This window comes from Varanus komodoensis, unplaced genomic scaffold, assembly GCF_004798865.1.
Source record: "Varanus komodoensis strain SLA01 unplaced genomic scaffold, ASM479886v1 scaffold20_1, whole genome shotgun sequence".
NCBI lineage: Eukaryota > Metazoa > Chordata > Lepidosauria > Squamata > Varanidae > Varanus > Varanus komodoensis.
The window spans coordinates 16,459,350-16,477,833 of NW_025335587.1; the positions used below are offsets into that span (position 1 = coordinate 16,459,350).

The window sequence follows — 18,484 nt, forward strand, 5'->3', positions numbered from 1 at the left end:
AATGGGTGATGTAGAGGTCCAAGACTTGGAAAGAACCGTGCAGTTGCTTTCAAAAATGGTCTGCGCATTTTATGCACAGTCTCAAGATACTCAGAATCAACCAGACATTAATGCAAACCAGCCAACCTTGCATTTCAGCTTAAACTTTCTTTGTTACTGATGATTAGATTGTCCCACGTTCTGCTCTCACACGCCTCCCATGCAGTTTGCCCAGCAGGACCTCTGGACAGTTTGTGCCCTGAGTCTGTCTAAGGGGCAAGGGATCCCCGCTCTTCACAATGAAGCATCCGAAATAGGTGGCAGCTAGTCTGATTTTGCTACTGAAGACCTAGGAGCGAAGCAGTATTTTTCAAAGTCACCCAGGCGCAACTGCCCCCTAAGTGCAATTCTGTGATTCTTCCCCCCCCCCCTTCCACCAGACCTTTCTTTGATCAGGCAAAGCAGCTGCAGATGGCTTCAGGTGGAAGGGAGGGGCTGGAAAGAAAGGGTCTGTTTCTATCTTTTCTTTCAGCCTTCTGTCTGTTCTGAGCGCTCTTTGCAGCCCAGGATAGATCAAAGGTAACAGAGTTTACTCCCACTTCTCAAGACATGCACATTTTGGTGAGTTTCAGAACACCTTGGACCGATGCACCTCTTCTGTCTTCTTTGCATCGGCCTGCACCGTACCCTTAAAACATCTGGAACATGAAGGGAGCACCTCCCCCAGTGAGAAAAATGGTTGCAATCAGTTTCAGCCATGAAGTTGCATTTTCCAGGGGACTCAGTACCCATGTCTTCACTGGAAGAAGTATTATGGCCCCTGAATTCTTCACCTGCTCGGAGTTTAATCCAAGCCATATAAGAATCTCCCTTTTCACCATACCTTGAAGCTCAATCTACAGCTTGAGTTCTATACTATAAAGGGAAAAACTATAGTTTGGCATGATGAGTCGAGCCACTCTCCATTGCAATGCACTGGTTTCCCCCCTCGCCCACCACCACCACACACAAAAAGTTGTTGTTAATTAGATTTCTAACCGCCCCCCCCCCCATTAGCCATACAGCTCCCTGGGCAGTTACAGCAACAAATACAAAATAAAATATAGAATAAAATGAAATACAGACTAAAATGCAATATAAAACAGCAATTACAATAAAAATTTTAACTCATTGACTCAGAAATAAGGAGGAATGTACATTTTGATACAAGCTTTGAATGCATAAACAGACAGACCGTCATCCTTCGAAATTCACACTTTTCCAAATTTTGCAGTGGAATTCTGCAATAAAACAAAAGTGCATATGCTAGAGGAAATCGCACATGGATATCAATCTTTTACTGAAATAAATTATGTTATTGGGAAGCTTCCTTAGAAAATTGTGTGCAATAGGCAAAAATACACATGCATTTTTGTTAAAACGTCTTTTTAAAATTCTCAAATTTCTGGAAAAAAACAAATTAAGGACAAGAAAAAGAGAGCATGCAATAATCTGAAACAGACGGTAGCGTTGGGATGAACCCTGGCAGAATCGGTCCCTCTCGCATCTGCAGGCTTCCTCTCATGCTTGGCACAGCCCTGCAGAGCAATCCGATGCAAGCAGTTGTGAGCGCTTGTGAAGCCCCCTTTGCACAACCAGCAACCTTCCCTGTCTGTGCACCTGCAGGCCACAGCGGGGATGTTGTCAGCGGTTGCACCAGGGGCCACTCCCAGCCACTGACCTCCTTCCCCGCCCAGTGCCAGCAGCAGCAACACCAGGTATGAAGGGGGTGCTTATACAGCACATGGGACGACATTCCTGGTGAGGACCCCACAAACACGGGGACTGCTCACCAGCTACTCTGGCTCAAAGGAGCCCGGAAGCTGAGCCCAGGAAATCCAACAAATTCTCATCCCGGAATGGATGCCTCACACATCCCTAACTGGCAGATCCATTCATTCCCACCCAGAAGCCCTCTTCCTAGAGCAATGTGGGAGAGAGGTTAAGTGGAGCATTTGTAGATGTGTGGCTTGCAAATTCCGTGTTGCGGTTGCCCATTTCGTGCAGCTTTGGAAGCATGCTTGTGGTCCAGCTCATGCGTCGTGCATATTTTGGAACTGCCTTGTTGAGAAGGCAAACGCTGTGGGTTGCCGGATGCTTGCGGAAAAGTAATGATGTCGAGTGTTCCCAAGATGTCCTGGCTTGGACTTCGCTCCGAGGCATCCTGCTGGCCATTGTGGGAAAGACAATGTTAGACTGCCTTTCTTTTCCAACAAACCAATTTTTTACGCTCACATGGTGGCCAGTTTACTGCCTCTAGCCTTTCAAACAAAGTGCTTGCTTGGATCTATATTTTTTAGAGGCTTGGGCTTTAAAAACATCAGGGTCTATTTTTCATGCCTTGCTCTGCTTTTTAATTAGTTTTGTATGCATGTCCGTTTAGAAGGGCATCAAAACTTGTTCCCTGCTACAGAGGGAGGTTTGTCTTCCATTTGTCTAAAGAGTTGCCACAAATAGAAACAGAAAGAGACCCTTGTGCAGCCTTAAAGACTGCCACCTTGCATTTTACTAATAGAGACAGATTGTTCAGTGCTATGGATGGGTAGTCAAGAGTGTCGCACATGCTCATCTAGCAATGAGCTAGATTTTAGCAGCAGCATTTAGAAGTCTCCTGTTCTCGCGACTGCTGCCTTTGCTCAGAATCCATTTGGTCTGTTTGCGGCACACAGGTTCAGAAATACGCTCAGGGCACATTTCTCAGTCTCCACACGTTAAAGTAACATGAAAAGCTGGGAAGCGCTCTCTTCTTCCAGCTGTTCCTGTCTACCTGAAACTCTCCCTGTTTCCTGGACACTAGAAAATATCTTCCCATCTTGAGCCTGAAAACACCCATTTAGGCTGAAGCTGGTGTGAGTTGCCTGGATTCTTCTGAAAGAACGTGCTGTGTTAGTTCACCCATGTTATTTCTGTAGTAGAGAAGTAAATGAAAGTTGTTGTTACTCTTAAGTTCATGTCCATACTACCCCACAGTGGAAGCTCTTCCCAGCCAATGCTGCCTCTGCAGTTGACTTCCAGATGTTTTGGGCCTGGACTGCCAGCATTCCCAACCATTGGCCGTTCTGGCAGGTGCTTCAGGGAACATCTGGAGAGCTACCTCCGGTCCACACTAGCACACTGGTGGCTGCAGATCGGTTCTTATGCGCTCCCCAGTGCACAGCTGTCTAGTTCGCACACCACAGCTTTCTATTTTGAACCGAGGATAACCTGTTGTAGGACAAGTGCTTTTTTTCCTAGTATGCATTTTAAATGACAGGGCAAGCACCCTCTTTGCTTTTCAGCATCAAGAGAGGGCAGAGTATTCCAGACTAAATGAATATTGCATGCCATAATCTGAAGAGTGATGCGGCAAAGTGATTCTCGGTATGAAAATGAGCACACTCCTGTTTCATCTGTGAAATACTGGAGGGGCCGAGTTCTCAGCCCTGGGGAAATTGATTTGCTCCGAATGAGCTCTGGAGCACACACTAGTCCGGTTCAGACCGCCACTTCACAAGCAGTTCCCAGCCTCAGCAATGTGCGGCTGTCACTTCTGTCTTCCCTGGTCAACTCAAGTGATACCTGGCCATTGACGTGCCACCTGGAAGTCCAGCAGCACTGGAAGGAGCCACCATTGGGAGCCACTCCCCTAAACCCCTCTTGCAGCGACAAATGAGTTATGGCTTCCCATCCTGGCTTGTTTCAAAATGAAAGCAAGCATTTCCCTCTTCCCCTCTCAAAGGCAGAGGTGGAGACGAAATGGGGAGCCCAAGGAATGAACTCGGCTTGATTCATGGTCAGCAGACTCTGGGTCATTGTTAAAAGACTTGTCCAACAGACAAAGCCATGGTTGGGAAGCAGAATATTTTCTTCTTATGCCTTGGCTGTGTCTCAGGGCCGTAAATAAATATCTTCCAATGAGGTTTAGTTCAGTTTTCCTCCCTCTTGTCAAACCAAGCAGCCAGATGTGTTTGAAGTGACACTGATCCTTAAAAACCTGCACACAAACACTCCCCACTTCTCCCTTTTGCTTTTCCTGTTGTCTCCAAATACAGCAGAATTTGTATCTCCCTTGAATCAGGTTGCTAGTTTCCCTGAGGTCAGGTATATTTTCAGGACCAAGGGACGGGGGAAAGGGCCAACACAGGATTGTTCATGATTGTGGTACTCTTTCCAACCTGTTCAGTGTGGTTAGTACTAATCTCCTTTAAATGCCCTTTTGCCTCTCCTTCCTGGCAGCTTGAAGGGTTGGGGAGGGGGGAATCGAAACTGAAATCCTCTGCTGTGTTATTTGCTAATGAGTTACTAATGATGAAGATGTTTTTGGCAATCAAGCAATTAATGACCTGCGGAAGTGGACTTTCCTAGGGCTGGGCAAAATCGTGGGTCCCTGTGGTATGCAGTCTAATTGTACTAATAATGCCTGAATTCACTGAAGTCCCCAAATTTCAGGAATGGCTTAGCAAGTCAAATGAATTGCAGAATTCCAGCTGCAAATGAGCAGGCTTGCTGTTGTGGAACAGTGACAATGAAATGACGTGACTGGGAGAGCAGATCAAGGGGGCAGGTTGAGGACGGAGGTGATGCTAGATGGGAGCTGCCCTTTTGGCGGAGCAAAGTTGGGGTTGGGTGTGGGGTTGGGATGCAGAGGAGCCAGGATGGCTCACAACCCTGGCGCAAACCAGATTGGTTTAGCAAAACTGGCTCAGGTAAGCCAACTGAGTGACCTGAGCGACATATCCAAGCCCTGAATTTCCCTTCCCGTGACACAGAGTTTCAGACATCGAATACAATTTGCTCCTCATATCTAGATTCCTGTTTTCAAAAGAAAGAACGTGTGTGTTTTCAAAACTTTACAAACCTGCAGTCTTCTCTTCCCAGCTCCTGGAAATGTGCCACAGGAGTTGAGTCTAGGAGCCCCCATTGCAAGGCTCCATGGGACTGGATTAATCAGGTGCGAATCTGGGGTTCTGAAAGCACCCCAGGCTCTCAATGCAGTTCTACAGTCCCTTCAGTAGCGCAGACGACATTATTTCTAGCATACTGCCAAACTGGACAAAGGTAGTGCAGACGAGCAGTTTTATGCAACTGTTGCTAACGGTTTGCTGTCTTCTCCCCCCCCCCCCCGCCGCTTTGGGTTGATTGGCACAGCTTCTTGTGAACTAGCATTGGGTGCTGCAGTTGTGCAAATTAGTGTGAGAAGTGCAAGGAGAGCAGTGCCTGGTGAGGCACGTGAAGGTCATTTGCAAATGCCTTGTCACGGTTTTCTCCTACGGGGAGGAAGCGTCCGGGGGGCATTTCTTACAGGTCAAACCCTTGTTATTAGGCCCTCTGAACAGCCTAAGAAGAGCTTAGAAAAACTTTTAATGAATAAATAGTAATAGTCAGGAGGAAGTGGGTGGCAGATTGGAAATGTGGAATGGTGTATATAGAGACGATATATGTAGGGCGGGGGGATTTCTACTTTTAACATCATCTTGCAAACAAAAATATTTAATGTTTTATAAATGGAGACTTCGGAATGAGAAGCACAAAAGTGACCAGGGTGCCTCTCCGTTACTTGCGGAATTTTTACCTTGTTCTTCAGCCAACAGAGGCTTCTAGAACAGCTTAGAAAGTAAGATTAATATGAGATCAGGGTTACAGTCTAAAAGGCACAGCACAAAAGGAAAAGGGGTGGGCAGGGAAGAAGAAGAAAAGCAAAATGATAACTAATAGGTTGCTGAGCAGCAGCAAAGATTGAGTATGTGTGTTTGGGGGGCGGTCTTCCCTTCATGTCCTTCTGGCTTGTGGGTGCCTGAAAGACATGGGTTGGGTCATTATGGAATGCTGGACTGAATAGACATTCTGCAGAATTGAACACTTAAACTTAGATCTCTTAGACTGCCATCTTTTCCTCTGTTCACCAAATGGCACGGAGTACTTCAGTTTTTTTCTTTTGATCTGAGAGAGATTAAACACAGATGTGTCAGCGTCCTGGGAACTCACTAAGTTTTGCCGTTTTCCTGCATAAACGAGGGTGCCGCATTTAACATGTTGCAAAGTGGGTTATCAGTGCCACTGGACCCGCCAAACTCCTGTCCCAAACGAGATGCATTACCCCGCCCCATAAAGCCAGGTGGTGTGCGTCGCAGGAGTTACAGGACTCCGTTTCCACAGCCTGCACTTGATTTCCTGCATCCCCTGTTGCTGTACGGCTGTTGTGAAGGCTTTTGCATCGCTCGTGTGTGTTCCATTTCTACCCCGTTAGAAGCTGCCAAGTCTCATGTTTTGGAACTGGGTTCTGTTCTGTAGGTTCCCTCGGAGAGCTGTAGCTTTGTTTTAATGGGTTTCTCTATTTATTTGCCCATTGAGTGGGTGCCAGGAACGTGCCAGTAGATCCTTTCCTCCTCCTCAAAGAGATATGTGCTTGAATCACTAAGCTGCGCTGAAGCTGGCTGCCAAAAATCTTCAACTTGGTTTTGCTCAGGATGTAGAAAGCTGACAGCGGGTATCCAACGGCCTTAAACTGGCCCAAATCAGATGCTGCATTTGAAGTGGCAGAACAGAACAGACAGTGCGGTACAGATGAGAGGTCGGTAACTTTCATAGTTGCTTAAAGGCCTCAGGATATCCTGATGAGGTATAGAGGAAGCAGTGCGAGAAGAAAAGAGACAAATACTCACCTCCAGATCTTGGCTGACCTGCTGCAATGAATAGAAAGGAGAGCCAGGGAACTGCAGCGCTCCAACAAGCTCCGTTTATTACAGCGAGTGCTTTCTGGGGAGAGCAAAGCTGATCTCTTTTAACCCTTATCAATAACAGCAGAGCTGCTTTTCCCTCTTGCTTTCTTGGAGGCAAATGCGCACATCCAGAGCCACAAGGCCCTTGCAAAAGCATGGCTATGTTCGCCTGCTTCCTGGCCATGGGTAGCTGATGATTCATGATCATACTTTTCGTACTACTGACCCATTCCCACCTGTCCCTTGCTGCTTAATGAGACATCCATAATATGAAAAGTGCCACAGGCTTTATCTCTGCCCGAAGCCAGTGGGGCTTCATGGACAGGTAGGAAAGGTGGTGAGGGGAAAAAAATATTACTCATGTGCAACAAAGATTTATGTCCTTTTTATTTCATGTTTGATCTAGGCTATTCCCAAAAAGTAACTCTTTATTTGAGTGTGGCGTGTGTGTGTTCATGCACGCACACACAGGTTGGAACTACCGGCACAGTCTGTTTTCAGACTAGCAACCCCCTGTTGATTTAATCCATATTAATCTTAAAGAGATTTTCTGCACAGGTGTGGCCAACCTTCTCCTCCTCACATGCAAATGTTGATTTGTGCATGCAAGTTGATATGGCGATATAACCAAGGTGCCTTACTGTAATTCATTTTGCAAGCAGTCCTAAAGAAGGAGAGCCTGTTTCATCATAATTAATAGTTCTTTCTCTCTATTTCATTTTCAAACAGGGTTTGGGTTTGTAACTTTTGAAAATGAAGACGTGGTGGAAAAAGTCTGTGAAATCCATTTTCATGAAATCAATAATAAAATGGTAAGTTTTCCCAGTCAGTTTTAAATAGATGTAGTGGGGTGCCTTTCGATTGTCTGGATGGGGGAGTGTTTGTGACGTGCATTCATGAATCAGTGGTTGTCTGAACATCCTCTGTGAAGTACCTTTATGTACGATGTGGCTTATACAATGCTCTCTTAGGCACCAGCTGTTCATATGTACCACGGGAGTCTCCGATAAATCAATGTTGCTGTTCTTCCTTGTGGGGAGATGATGAAATACCTTTAAAAAAACATTGGCAGTGTATGCACAGGTGTACATACTTTCCTTCTGCCCCTCCATGACTATTTTGGACGGTAAATAATGCCAAATATATTTTAAGTGGCAGTCGTTCTACCATCAAGCACAACTGACTTGATCACAAGATTAAACATTCTGTTCAGAAATGCTTAAGTTTTAAAAATGGTAAATGTTTATAAGTTAATTATGTCTATTTCTTTAGAGTACTTTTTAAAACCACTCCTCCACCAAAGCGTTTCCAGAGCAGCTTACATATAATCAGGAATACAAGACAGTCCAGCAGGGCATGACAGACAAGGAAGGAGTAGGGAATTTAGACTTTCTGCAAGCCCGGTGTAAAGGACTCCGCTTCCCAGCCCCTTTTCCACAGTTCAGCATTGTTCTGTCATCCTTTTACAGTCCCAGGGAACACGTGGTCTCCGTAGATGAATGGCAGGGAATGTGGAGTGAGGTTCCTGAAACTACTCCTCCTCCTGCTGACGGATGGAATTGGGTTGCCTCCCCTCTTGGCGTGATGTTACTGCAGGAGAGCAGCAGGCTCCCAGTGGCTCTCCCAGGTGCCCTGCAAATTAACATAGCCATGCTTTCAAAGCAGCCTAAGGCTATTGTAGAATAAGTCATCTGGGAAGGGACCATAGCTCAACAGGCAGAGCATCCGACATGCACAGGTTCAATCCCCAGCATCTCCACTTGAAAGGTTTGTGTAGAGAAGACCCATTCAACTGTGAAAGACCAAATGATAGGAAAGCATAGACAGGGCAGGGCTGTTCCACGGACTTCAAAGGAGCAGTTGCTGCTTAGGTCCCACGAAGCTGGCCTGGCCCCTGTGGCATGGCCTGCAGGAAAGAGAAATGTTGAATTGTTGGCAGGGCCGGCCCAGCTATGAGGCAGGCTGAGGTGATGGCCTCAGGCAGCTGATCAGGTGTAAAGCAAGGACAGTAAATGGAAGGACAGTAAGGGCTTAATTACTGCACCTTCAGGGCCTGATGGGGCAGTAACACTTGCAGGCGTTTCTGACTCAGGGGCCCAAAGGCCTCGAGTTGCTATGCAACTTGATGGGGAAGGTGGACTCATGGGATTCCGGTTGCCTTGCCTGAAAAAGAACATCACTGAGATGTAAAAGGTTAGGACAACAAAAATGATCGGGGGGCCGGAGCAGCTCTCCTGTGAGGAGCATCTATGACAACTGGGACTATTTGGCTTAGAATCATAGAGTAGTCGGGTTGGAAGGGGCCAGAGAGTCCAACGCCCTGCTCAGCGCAAGACTCCCAAGTCTTGAATCCTCCCCCCCAGGTAACTGTCCAGTTGCAAGTAAGGGGAGTGAGGCAAGAAAAGAGAGAGGTGTTTAAAATAATGCTTGGTGTGGAGCAAAGAGAGAAGGAGACATTGTTTTCCCTCTTCCATAATACTAGACCCCAGTGGGTCATCCCATGAAGCTGGGAGGTTTAGGACAAATGAAAGGAAATATGTCTTCGTACAGCATATGGTTGCACTGCTGCCATGGGAAGCGGTGATGGCCACCGGTCAGGTTGGCTGTGGCACAGTGGCGTTAGAGTACAACCTCCAACATGCTCCAGTGGGCATGGAAATTGTAGCCCATTGTACCCTGGGGGGCGTCACAATGAGAGGCTGGTGGCAGTTGCCAAATTTCTCCTGGAGAGAGTCAAATTAGATCCTTGGTCAGCTATAAATGACCTTGGGGAAGTCATTGTTGCTCCAGCTGCCTTTCCTTGCAGGGTTGTCTGTTGCTCTGAACTCCTTGGAAAGAGGATAGGATAAAAAAAATGAAATTAAGCCTGAATTGATCCTGAAATTAATTAACCATCCTAAAGTTGATGGTTTGTGCAGTTCCCTGCCTTTTTATGTCATAAATCATGCTCTTTTTTCTATCCTGAACCAGAGTTAAGACTTTTTGATGCTGCTGTATCAGTCTGCCTTTTCTCCCTGGTAATGGACTGCTTTTCCATTGATCCCATAGAATTGAATTATTAGGGAAAAGCCATTCCAGAAAACTGGACCTGTGTTCTAAGGAACTAACTTTTGACACTTTCAGCTATATATTCTTCCCTTCCTTTTTGTCAAAACATCTTCTGCTTCTCAAACTTGTATTCGGCTAGGCGTTATATATTGGCCTGATATGTGTTCACAGACTTTAAATTCAATAATGGGGCTTTTAGGCTGGATAAGATCAAAGCAATCTCCTTAGCATATGCTAGAGGCTGATTCAATATTTGACTTGCTAATTTTTCCCAGGACTCTGAAATAATATCCCTCACATTGTTCCTCTGCACAATACGCATTTGAAATGAAAATAACAGGTCCGTTTTTATGCTCCATGTTGAGATGTCAAGGTTGGACTCTAAAGGTGCAGCTGTGAAAAGGAGTTGATTCTGATGTGTTGATCCTATTAAGTTTCATGTGCAAAGCAGGAGCTTCAGTTCTCAGATGACTGACGGGTTTGTTCATTTATACTTTTCTTGCCACGGACTACATTTCCCCCTGTAGTATCCAGTAATACTTATAAGAATGTCTAGAAGCAAAAACAGGCAGTGTGTGTTTTCAAAAATTACTCTTGCTTCTCCTTTGTTAAAAATGTGGTCTGCTTAGGCTGCTGGTCTACTCATGCCATCACAAATACTCCTGTCTGAAGGGGCCAGAGGTCAGACCCCTGTTCAGTGCTGGACTTCAGGGTAAACCATCCATCCCAAATGGCTGTCCATTTGTACCTTGATGCCGCTAGTGTGAGAGAGCCCACAACCTCCCTAGGGCATGGGTCCCATTGTCCTGCTGATCTTCCTGTGACTTGAGCTCATTATCCCAAGTCCTGCACCCTGGGATGATCCAGGAGAGATCCTGGCCCTCTTCGTTGTGACAGCCTTTCAAGCATTTGTAGGGTGCAATTGTATCCCCCCACCCCCATTCTTCTCTTCTCAAGGCTGAACACGCCCAGTTCCTTCACTCTCTCCTCACAGGGCTTTGTTTCCAGTCCCTGCGTCATCCTTGTTGCCCTTCTCTGAACCCTTTCTAGCTTGTTTGCATCTTCAACTGGACACAGTCCTCTTGGTCCATACTTTCTACTGCCCTTTTGATTCTACCTTGTTGGTCCTGTTGTAACAACCAGGGCTTCCTCCTTGCTTCTCTGAAGGTTAAAACACAGTCCGACCAGTAAATGGAAGTGTGTTACAAGCAAGAAAACAAAGGACGGGGAAGTGGGGATCTCCCCTACCAAATTCTGCTGCCAAAGTCCTGTTTGCAGCCCCTGTTCACTCACTCCGATCACTTGCTCCCTGGGAGCTTGGCTGATTGTATCCCAGAGTCCTTGGACCAGCTGGGACAGCTTCCTTTAATCTGCTCAGCTAAGAATCAGAAACCATCTCTCTCTCTCTCTCTCTCTCTCTCTCTCTCTCTCTCTCTCTCTCTCTCTCTCTCTCTCTCTCTCTCTCTCTCTCACACACACACACACACACACACACACACACACACACACACACACAGGGGGAGAAAGAGAGAGAGAGTTTCTGCTTCAATTTCTGCTTTAGGTGGCATATTTTTAGCAATAAATCATGCAAAATAGGGAACTGTACAAGTCGAACATGTAGCAGGATGAATTGTTCTGGTTCGGGGCTGGCTGGAATGCGCCATTTTCACCCCTTCTTCCTGTTTTTCTGTTCATGGCCCACAAAAGTCAAGTCAGTGTTTCATGACCACTGGGACACACTGTCCTTGTAGGGGTGTAGCTCCCCACTTGTAGGGGTTTTTGTTTAGTGGGGGTGTAAAGCCTTTTTTTTTTTTTTTTTTGGTGCTCCTGTCACACTGGGTGTTAGCCCAAGACTGGTGATGCCTCCATCTTCTGAACAGTGAAATTGAAGGCTGCTCTTGCGGAGTAGCTTTTGGCTTATACCATCCTTCCTCAGCCTGGTGGCCTTCAGAGGCATTTGGACCGCAACTCCCAGAAACCCATCCAGCAGAGCTATTGACCGGGAGTTCTGGGTGTTGCAGTCCAAATGCGTTTGGAAGGCACAAGTTGCGGAGGGCTAGAACCGATACCTTCCACCACCTTTGCCCCAGAGAGTGGTTTGGAAGAGGCATCTTAATTTGTGGTGTGTGCATTCATTCCACGTTTACCTCTGGTAAACAGGATTGGCAGGTTGTGTATATTTTCTAAAACCTGCCAAAGCTACTTGCCTAGAGGACAGTATGGAAAGAATAGAAATGTGTGCCTAGTTTTGAATTGCTTTTATTAACATTTACGGCTGCTTCTAATGTAAAATTTAAGACAACCAAACTGCAACAAATACAATAAAGTGAAAACAATTGGAAAGAAGATTGGGAAAGTAGGTACTATTTCACAGAGTTCAAGAACCAAACATATCGATAAAGAGGCTACATGGCTTGGCTTGCCTTTTTTATTTTGTAAGGGCTTGGTGAGGTTATTCTTCAAACAGGAGACAGTCACAAGCAAGCCCTTATCCCCCCTTTCAACCGGTTAAAACTCTGATATTAGGACATGGAGAAGCACGGCCTTAACACACAGCCAAGTTCAGTGGGAAATAAAGAAACATCTCCGTTTCGACTCACTTCCAGCCCTCTCCAAGATGGTTGTCTGTCTCTGTCCTACTTTGACCGAAACAAACTCTGAGTTATGGGGCAATCCAGAAAACAAGCTCATAGCACAGGCAAAAGGTCAAGCAGCAAAATTCAGTCCAGTAAGGGGGCAGGCAGGCAGGTTTGGTCAATGTACAAGCATAGATCAAAGCACAGTTCAGCAGTCAGATTAATCTTACAGTCCAGAAGCAGTGTTTAGGAGGAGTCTAAGGATCAGTACTACAGAACACCAATCATCAAAACAAGGTCTAGGGAACGAAGTGGAAAGCACTAGGACAGAAGAACAGTGTTGCTTCCAGTACTGGCCGAAGGCTTCTGACACCGGAGCCCGCTCAGGACGTAGCTGCCATATGTTAGAGCGCTCTAGTTGGAGCCCTTCTCATGAGAAGCTGCTTTGTCCAAAGGACTTCGTTCCTGCAAGCAAACACTCCTTTTCATTGGCCTGATGCTCAAGGTGATAATGCTCCTAGAGGTGAGGGGCTTGCTCAGTTTTGGCTTCCGGGTCAAAATCCCCTCCTCCTGACAGGGGCGGCCCTGTGGCTATCTCCTCACAGGACCCAGGGTCTTCCTGGCCTTCTGACATGGGTGGATCTACAGTATGTGTCTCTGGGAGCTCTAGTTCTCCTGCTCCAAGAAGTCTTCTAGTGTGGGCAAGAAGTCTCCAGCATAAGGTTGCTTTCTGCTGCAGAAAGCCCAGGCTAGTAATGGGAGACCTCCAGGAGGCCAACCGTCAAGCATATTCTCATGAGGACCTTTACACCATCATGGTAGTAAAGGCTGAGCAGTTCTAGCTGATGCAACTCTGCTTCAGAATCTTGATCTGTTCCTTAGCCCTGTTGATTCAGATGCCAGTCCTGGAAGGGAACTGGGTGAGGGGACTTAGATTGCTGGGTTCGGTGGCCAGAGGTTTAAGATGGTCTTGTGAGGGATGTTGGCTTCTGAGCTCCCTGGCGGAAAATGACACGACAAACTATCTGTAGCCAGAGATGCTCCAGCCAGGGTGTTCCTTTGGGGTAACTGTCGCACCTGCTATAGACTCCTGAGCAAATGTGCATCTGAAAAAAAGCATGATTGACTTCTCGGGGCAGCAAAGAGGGGCGCCATCTGTGGCTCAGCCAGTCTGCTTGGCCTTGCAGCGCTTTCCAGCACACCCTGCACACTCTCCATTTTCATCAACCAGCGGAGAGATTTATGACATGACATGAAATAATGCATGCAGAGAAGCAGAAACCCGGAGGGTACATCGTCCTGGCCTGTGAGAGGTGCCTTTATTAAGGAAGGGAATGTGTTTCCTCTCCTTAAGAATTCACATTCCACGTTGGACCACTGAGTTTCCCCCTGTGGTTCTTGTTCAGTAAATGCACAGGCACTCTGCACAGGTGAACCTGAACACCTGAACTGGCCTCCTGCTTCAAGAATCTCTTCCGTGCCCCACCTACGAAAGATTCATCTCAGTACCTGCCCACAAGAGGCCAAGAGGCATGATCCAGGCACATGTGACCCATCCCTCAGAGGGCAACCCCTGGATTGTAGCCCAGCGTGTGGGCAGGGAAATCGGTGCAGCTGACCAAGGAGCAAAATCCAGCCATTTCTTTCTGTCACTGCCTGGAGAGTGCTCAACAGCGAATAGAAATGCATCCTCGCCCAAATACTTCCACATCTTAGACTTCGGAGTTTGAGTTCATAAATTCTAAAATCTCTCGAAGTCTCCCCAGATATTTATTGCACCCTGAACTGTGAGGGGTGGGTGAATGAGCTACCATGTTGGTGAACCTATTTCTAGTATCCCATCTTACCAAGGAGCTAATTTTAGAGGCTCCGTGCCACTTTTGTCGCTGTTTATAAATGCAGAATGTCAAATGGCGAATTAAACAAGTGGCATGAATCTGGCAGGCAAATGCTAGCAAGACATTTAATACGTGAAACCCATGATTTGCGTGGGAGCAAAAAGATTCTCTCCAGGCATTAAAAGAAAACACAGCAGCCACCCTAAAATAACCTTCATGTGAACGAGGGGTGTTTCAGAAATAGAAACGGCACGCATGTGTTGGGTGTAGGAAAGGCACTCGCCCCCACTCCCCACCCCGTGAAATCTTTCAGTGCAACGGCGAAGGTTTTGTTCTCGGCTCAGCCTTGGCTGTATTGCTCAGCTCAGCACCCTCGCCTACCGACGTCATGTGCTCCATTGTGGAATGACAGAGGAGTGTCGGGAGTGATCTGGCTGCTGTCCAGCCCGCTCTGTGCCCCCGAAGCCATCGCGTTGCATTTGGGGGTAGGCGAGGATCAGGGAGTGGAGGATCGATTCAGCTGCCAGCAAAGAGTCAACAGGTTGTGGATTCTGCCCCTTCCGGGCCCTCCTACATAGCCAAGGCTTACTAAAGCTGTTTGGTGACTCAGGACACTTTGCAATCTAGTGGGATAGCAATCTAAAAATAAGCAGAGCATTCTTTTGGTAACCCTAGCCTCAGAAGACTTTTTTCCTTGTCCTCTTTCAATTCAGACTTGTATGTGCTGCTGAATCTTTGCCCAAGAATATTCCAAAGCAACATGAATTTCTGTCCCCAGACTTAAACAACAACGTTAACAGTTTCACTACAATTCCTTCTTGGCCATAGGCTTAAAACTGCCTGACAAAGGAAGTTTCAAAGCAGAAGAATATTCTGCATGCAGAGGAGACTTCAAGCTTTGATGGGTGGAACAAGTCGGAAAGCCAAAATAAGACATGTCTTGATGCAAACAAAACGCCCATTATATACCAGACTGGGCATTTGGGTCCAACACAAAATAGATTCTGTCTTTTTAAAGGATTAATGCTTTGGTAGGATGAATTCAGCTGTGCGATGAATTGCCAGGGCTATTTTCTGTTCATAATTGAGAGTCAGTTTTATAGAAAATCCTTACCTGTCAATTTTCAGGTCTATGCAGGAGAGATAGGAAGCAGCCAGAAACCTAAGCTGAATTAAATACGGAAAAACTCTTTGTGCCCTTAGTGTGGCCAGAACACAGGGTGAAGGGTACTTTCTCCAGGCCCAGCCTCGTTCCATATTTTTTCTCCCCACTTGCTCTTGTGAAGATGTAGGCTGAGCCACCCACAGAAAGAAACGGGCTGGCTTGCTTCTGCATTGCCTGGCTCAGAGGCCCTATATGTGCAGAGGGCAGCACGTCTTTGGATGTAAATAAATGCCTACCTCTAGGAGGAGGGGAACCAGTGATTTTAAGCTTACCTGCATTCTCCAAAAACCACCGTGAAGCTCATTTTGGTTCACTTCCATTTTCATCTTTACCCTCAAAGTGAGCCTTTTCTAGGCATGTTTCTCAAAAAATATCCACTTTCGTACTGCTGACTACAGTACTGCATAAAAACGCTATTTTTTAAAAAAAATGCTTCATAATGTACAGGGGTTTTTTGCAAAACACTTTTTTCAAACATAATCACAGGCTGAGGCATTTGCAAACATTTCTTGAGAAAGAGTATTAATATTCGGGATTGCAGAGAGATGAAATGCTCAACTCCATGGCCCCTTTTCCTGATGTGGCTTGTCTTTTAGAGGGCAGGAACTGTCTTGCTGCAAATGTTTGTAAACCACTCTTGAGCCTTTTTTTGTTTTGTTTTTGGCTAGAACCAGACTTCGGCTAAACAAACAAACAAAGTGACTCATAGAACCCAGTGTCAGGATAAAATCCATAGATGGGTCTCACTTGGAAAGGGAAGAAAGTGAGTAGTGGAAGTTGGATTTTCAGTTCTGCTGCTTGGGCAAGCCGCTTCCTGTCTCAGCCTTCCGCTAGATTAAAAGAACTGCTAATGATGTGCACCCATGCATTATTAAACTGCTTTGAAATCTGCGCATGGGGAAGAGGGTGTTTAATCATGTCCCTCTCTCAAATGTGAGCCATCCAGGCTCAGACTTGCAGGATGCTGAGAGGGTGCGCAAAGCCAGCTTGCAAATGAAAGACATTTGAGCTCCAAGCTTCCCATCCTGCTTCTTGGGGAGAGGATACATCTGCCCCAAATAAAGGCTTGCTCTCTTTGCTGAGGGAGGGGAGCTCACTCTGCTGTGAACAGCACTGGGGAATCAGACTCCCCGAGCTTCTGGTGAGGACGTAAGAGCCGGCTTTTTACAACAATGGGGTTGTTTTATTGCTTTAACCAAGCAAAAACGTCTTTCTTGGCTCTCTGGTATTCCTGTTGTGTCACCCGCTTACGCTTTGAGCATCATAAATTAAAGTTGTCTGTTGGATACCAGCAGTAGCTCATTTTTGTGGTTCCAGGAGCTAATTGTTTGGCTTATTGTTTTAACGGTGCTAATCCAGACTTCATTTTCCCTTTAATTGCCCATGTAGGCAGGGTAGGTTGTTTTGATATTAGAGTGAGCTGTTGAAATAGAAATGCCTGCGAGCTGTAAGTGGCGACCCCGTGACATGCAAGCAGTGTGGATGTGGGATGTATGAAGAACGCCTGCTCCAGAGTGTGAATGGATAAACGCCTCGATAGCGCGCCAGCCCGGCCCACCCTAAAGACAGCAAATACGGTTGGTTACTCCCAACATTCCCCCTTTAAAACAACACCACGGAAGAGTATTTTGGAGAGGTTTAGCTTCTGATGCTCAAGAGTGGACACCCACAGCCTGGACAGGTCAGGCCTGGCATCTTCCTGTAGCATTTTTGGACAGCTTTACTGGGGTCCATCCTGCCGATGGCTGCCAGCTCTCAGCGCCCAGTCGACAAGGAGGACTGGAACCTTGCAGCTAAATTCAATTGGCCGGTGCAGTTTCATTTTCCACAGTGTTGTAGAGGTTACTCCAGTCCAGGACGTGGCTGGAGACACTGCAGGTCTTGCCATATTTTTGTGCAGCTGCCCTTTCGTTTCCCTCTAAAATGCGCCAGACTAATTCAACCCCTGAGGCACTGGGAGAGACCGGCCGGGGAATGCCGCAAGGGTTCAGCCCAAAGAAACCTCAGCTCTGCCAGATGGAATGAGGGGAACTCTGAGAGGGCCTTTTACCAAGGACCTCTCCTACCCAGAGAACCTAGATAGTGCAAACCTAGCCTGCTTTCTGATAAGCTTTCCCCATCTTTATATTTCTGTCACTTTTCCATTTGTTTTAATCTCACCTTTTCTTTAAGATGCTCAGGGCATTTTCGGTGCCCCTGCTTTTTTAATCTTCAGTATGACTCTATGGGGGCAGCTCAACTGAGAGATAGTGGCCTTTCCAGGTGTGAGCAGATAATGAATCCAGCATGCGCCTGACGTTATGTCCACCTCCCCAAATTGATGCCGTTGGTTTTCCTGCCCGCAGCTCCCCTGCACAATAAGCCAGTGCTGCTGCCCCTGCAGAAGAGCACCTGTCCTTGCGAGGGAGTGGTATGCCAGCAAACCAGCAGAAGGGACACTGCCGTCTTTGGTCTCTCCTTGTAGGCTTCCCCTCTGGCTGCCCACTGTTGGAAACAGGATGCGGCTCTAAAAGGACCATTGGTCCTGTCTCCATCACCGCTGCTCTTATACTTGCCCTTGCCTTCCTCTTTCTTGGTTCTTTCTTCCCTTACCAAGAACCCTTCTCACCTAGTCATTTATTTGGCAAACCGTGGCCATTGGTGAAGCTTGGAGCGGTTTCATTCCGACATGCGGAGGTTTCCGGCAGGTGATTGCTGAGAACCCAGTGTTTTGACAAGTTTGTTGGCAGAATGGAAGCTTTATTGCTCCGTGAAATATCGCAAGCTGAATTGTAGCGGTGGGGCGGGTGAGAGAGTGGGTGGTTTTGTTTAAAATACACCCATTTACAGTCAGTTAACCTTTACGTTACCTAAATGAAATTTGTACAAACCTGAAATTTTCACTGATGGGTTGCCTAGGAACAGGCAGTTGGTTCCTGTAAGACAATGGATACCCTGTTACTGATAGGGCTATTCGAGCTCCTTTTCCAGTTCTGCCTCATCTAATTACCTGATTTGCTCCTCCAAAGTGTGCTCACTTTTCCGTCCTCACTCCGGTGGCCAGCTTCACATGCATGCTGTGCTGGAAGCAAAACCAGGCTCAGGCAGAGGAAGGAGAGATCTTTAAGGTCTTCTTCTGAAAGACAATTCAGATACATTTGC

At 46.7% G+C, this 18,484-nt stretch overlaps 1 protein-coding gene across 19 annotated transcripts in view; it reads left to right on the top strand.

Moving 5' to 3' along the window:
- The window catches only part of MSI2 (musashi RNA binding protein 2), a 437,270-nt gene that overhangs the window by 309,288 nt on the left and 109,498 nt on the right, over positions 1 to 18,484 (top strand). For all 19 annotated transcript variants that reach the window (XM_044430042.1, XM_044430028.1, XM_044430029.1 and 16 more), the window contains one exon: positions 7,446 to 7,528. In XM_044430042.1, coding sequence (XP_044285977.1) covers positions 7,446 to 7,528 — 83 coding nt within the window. The remainder of the gene's footprint in view (positions 1 to 7,445; positions 7,529 to 18,484) is intronic.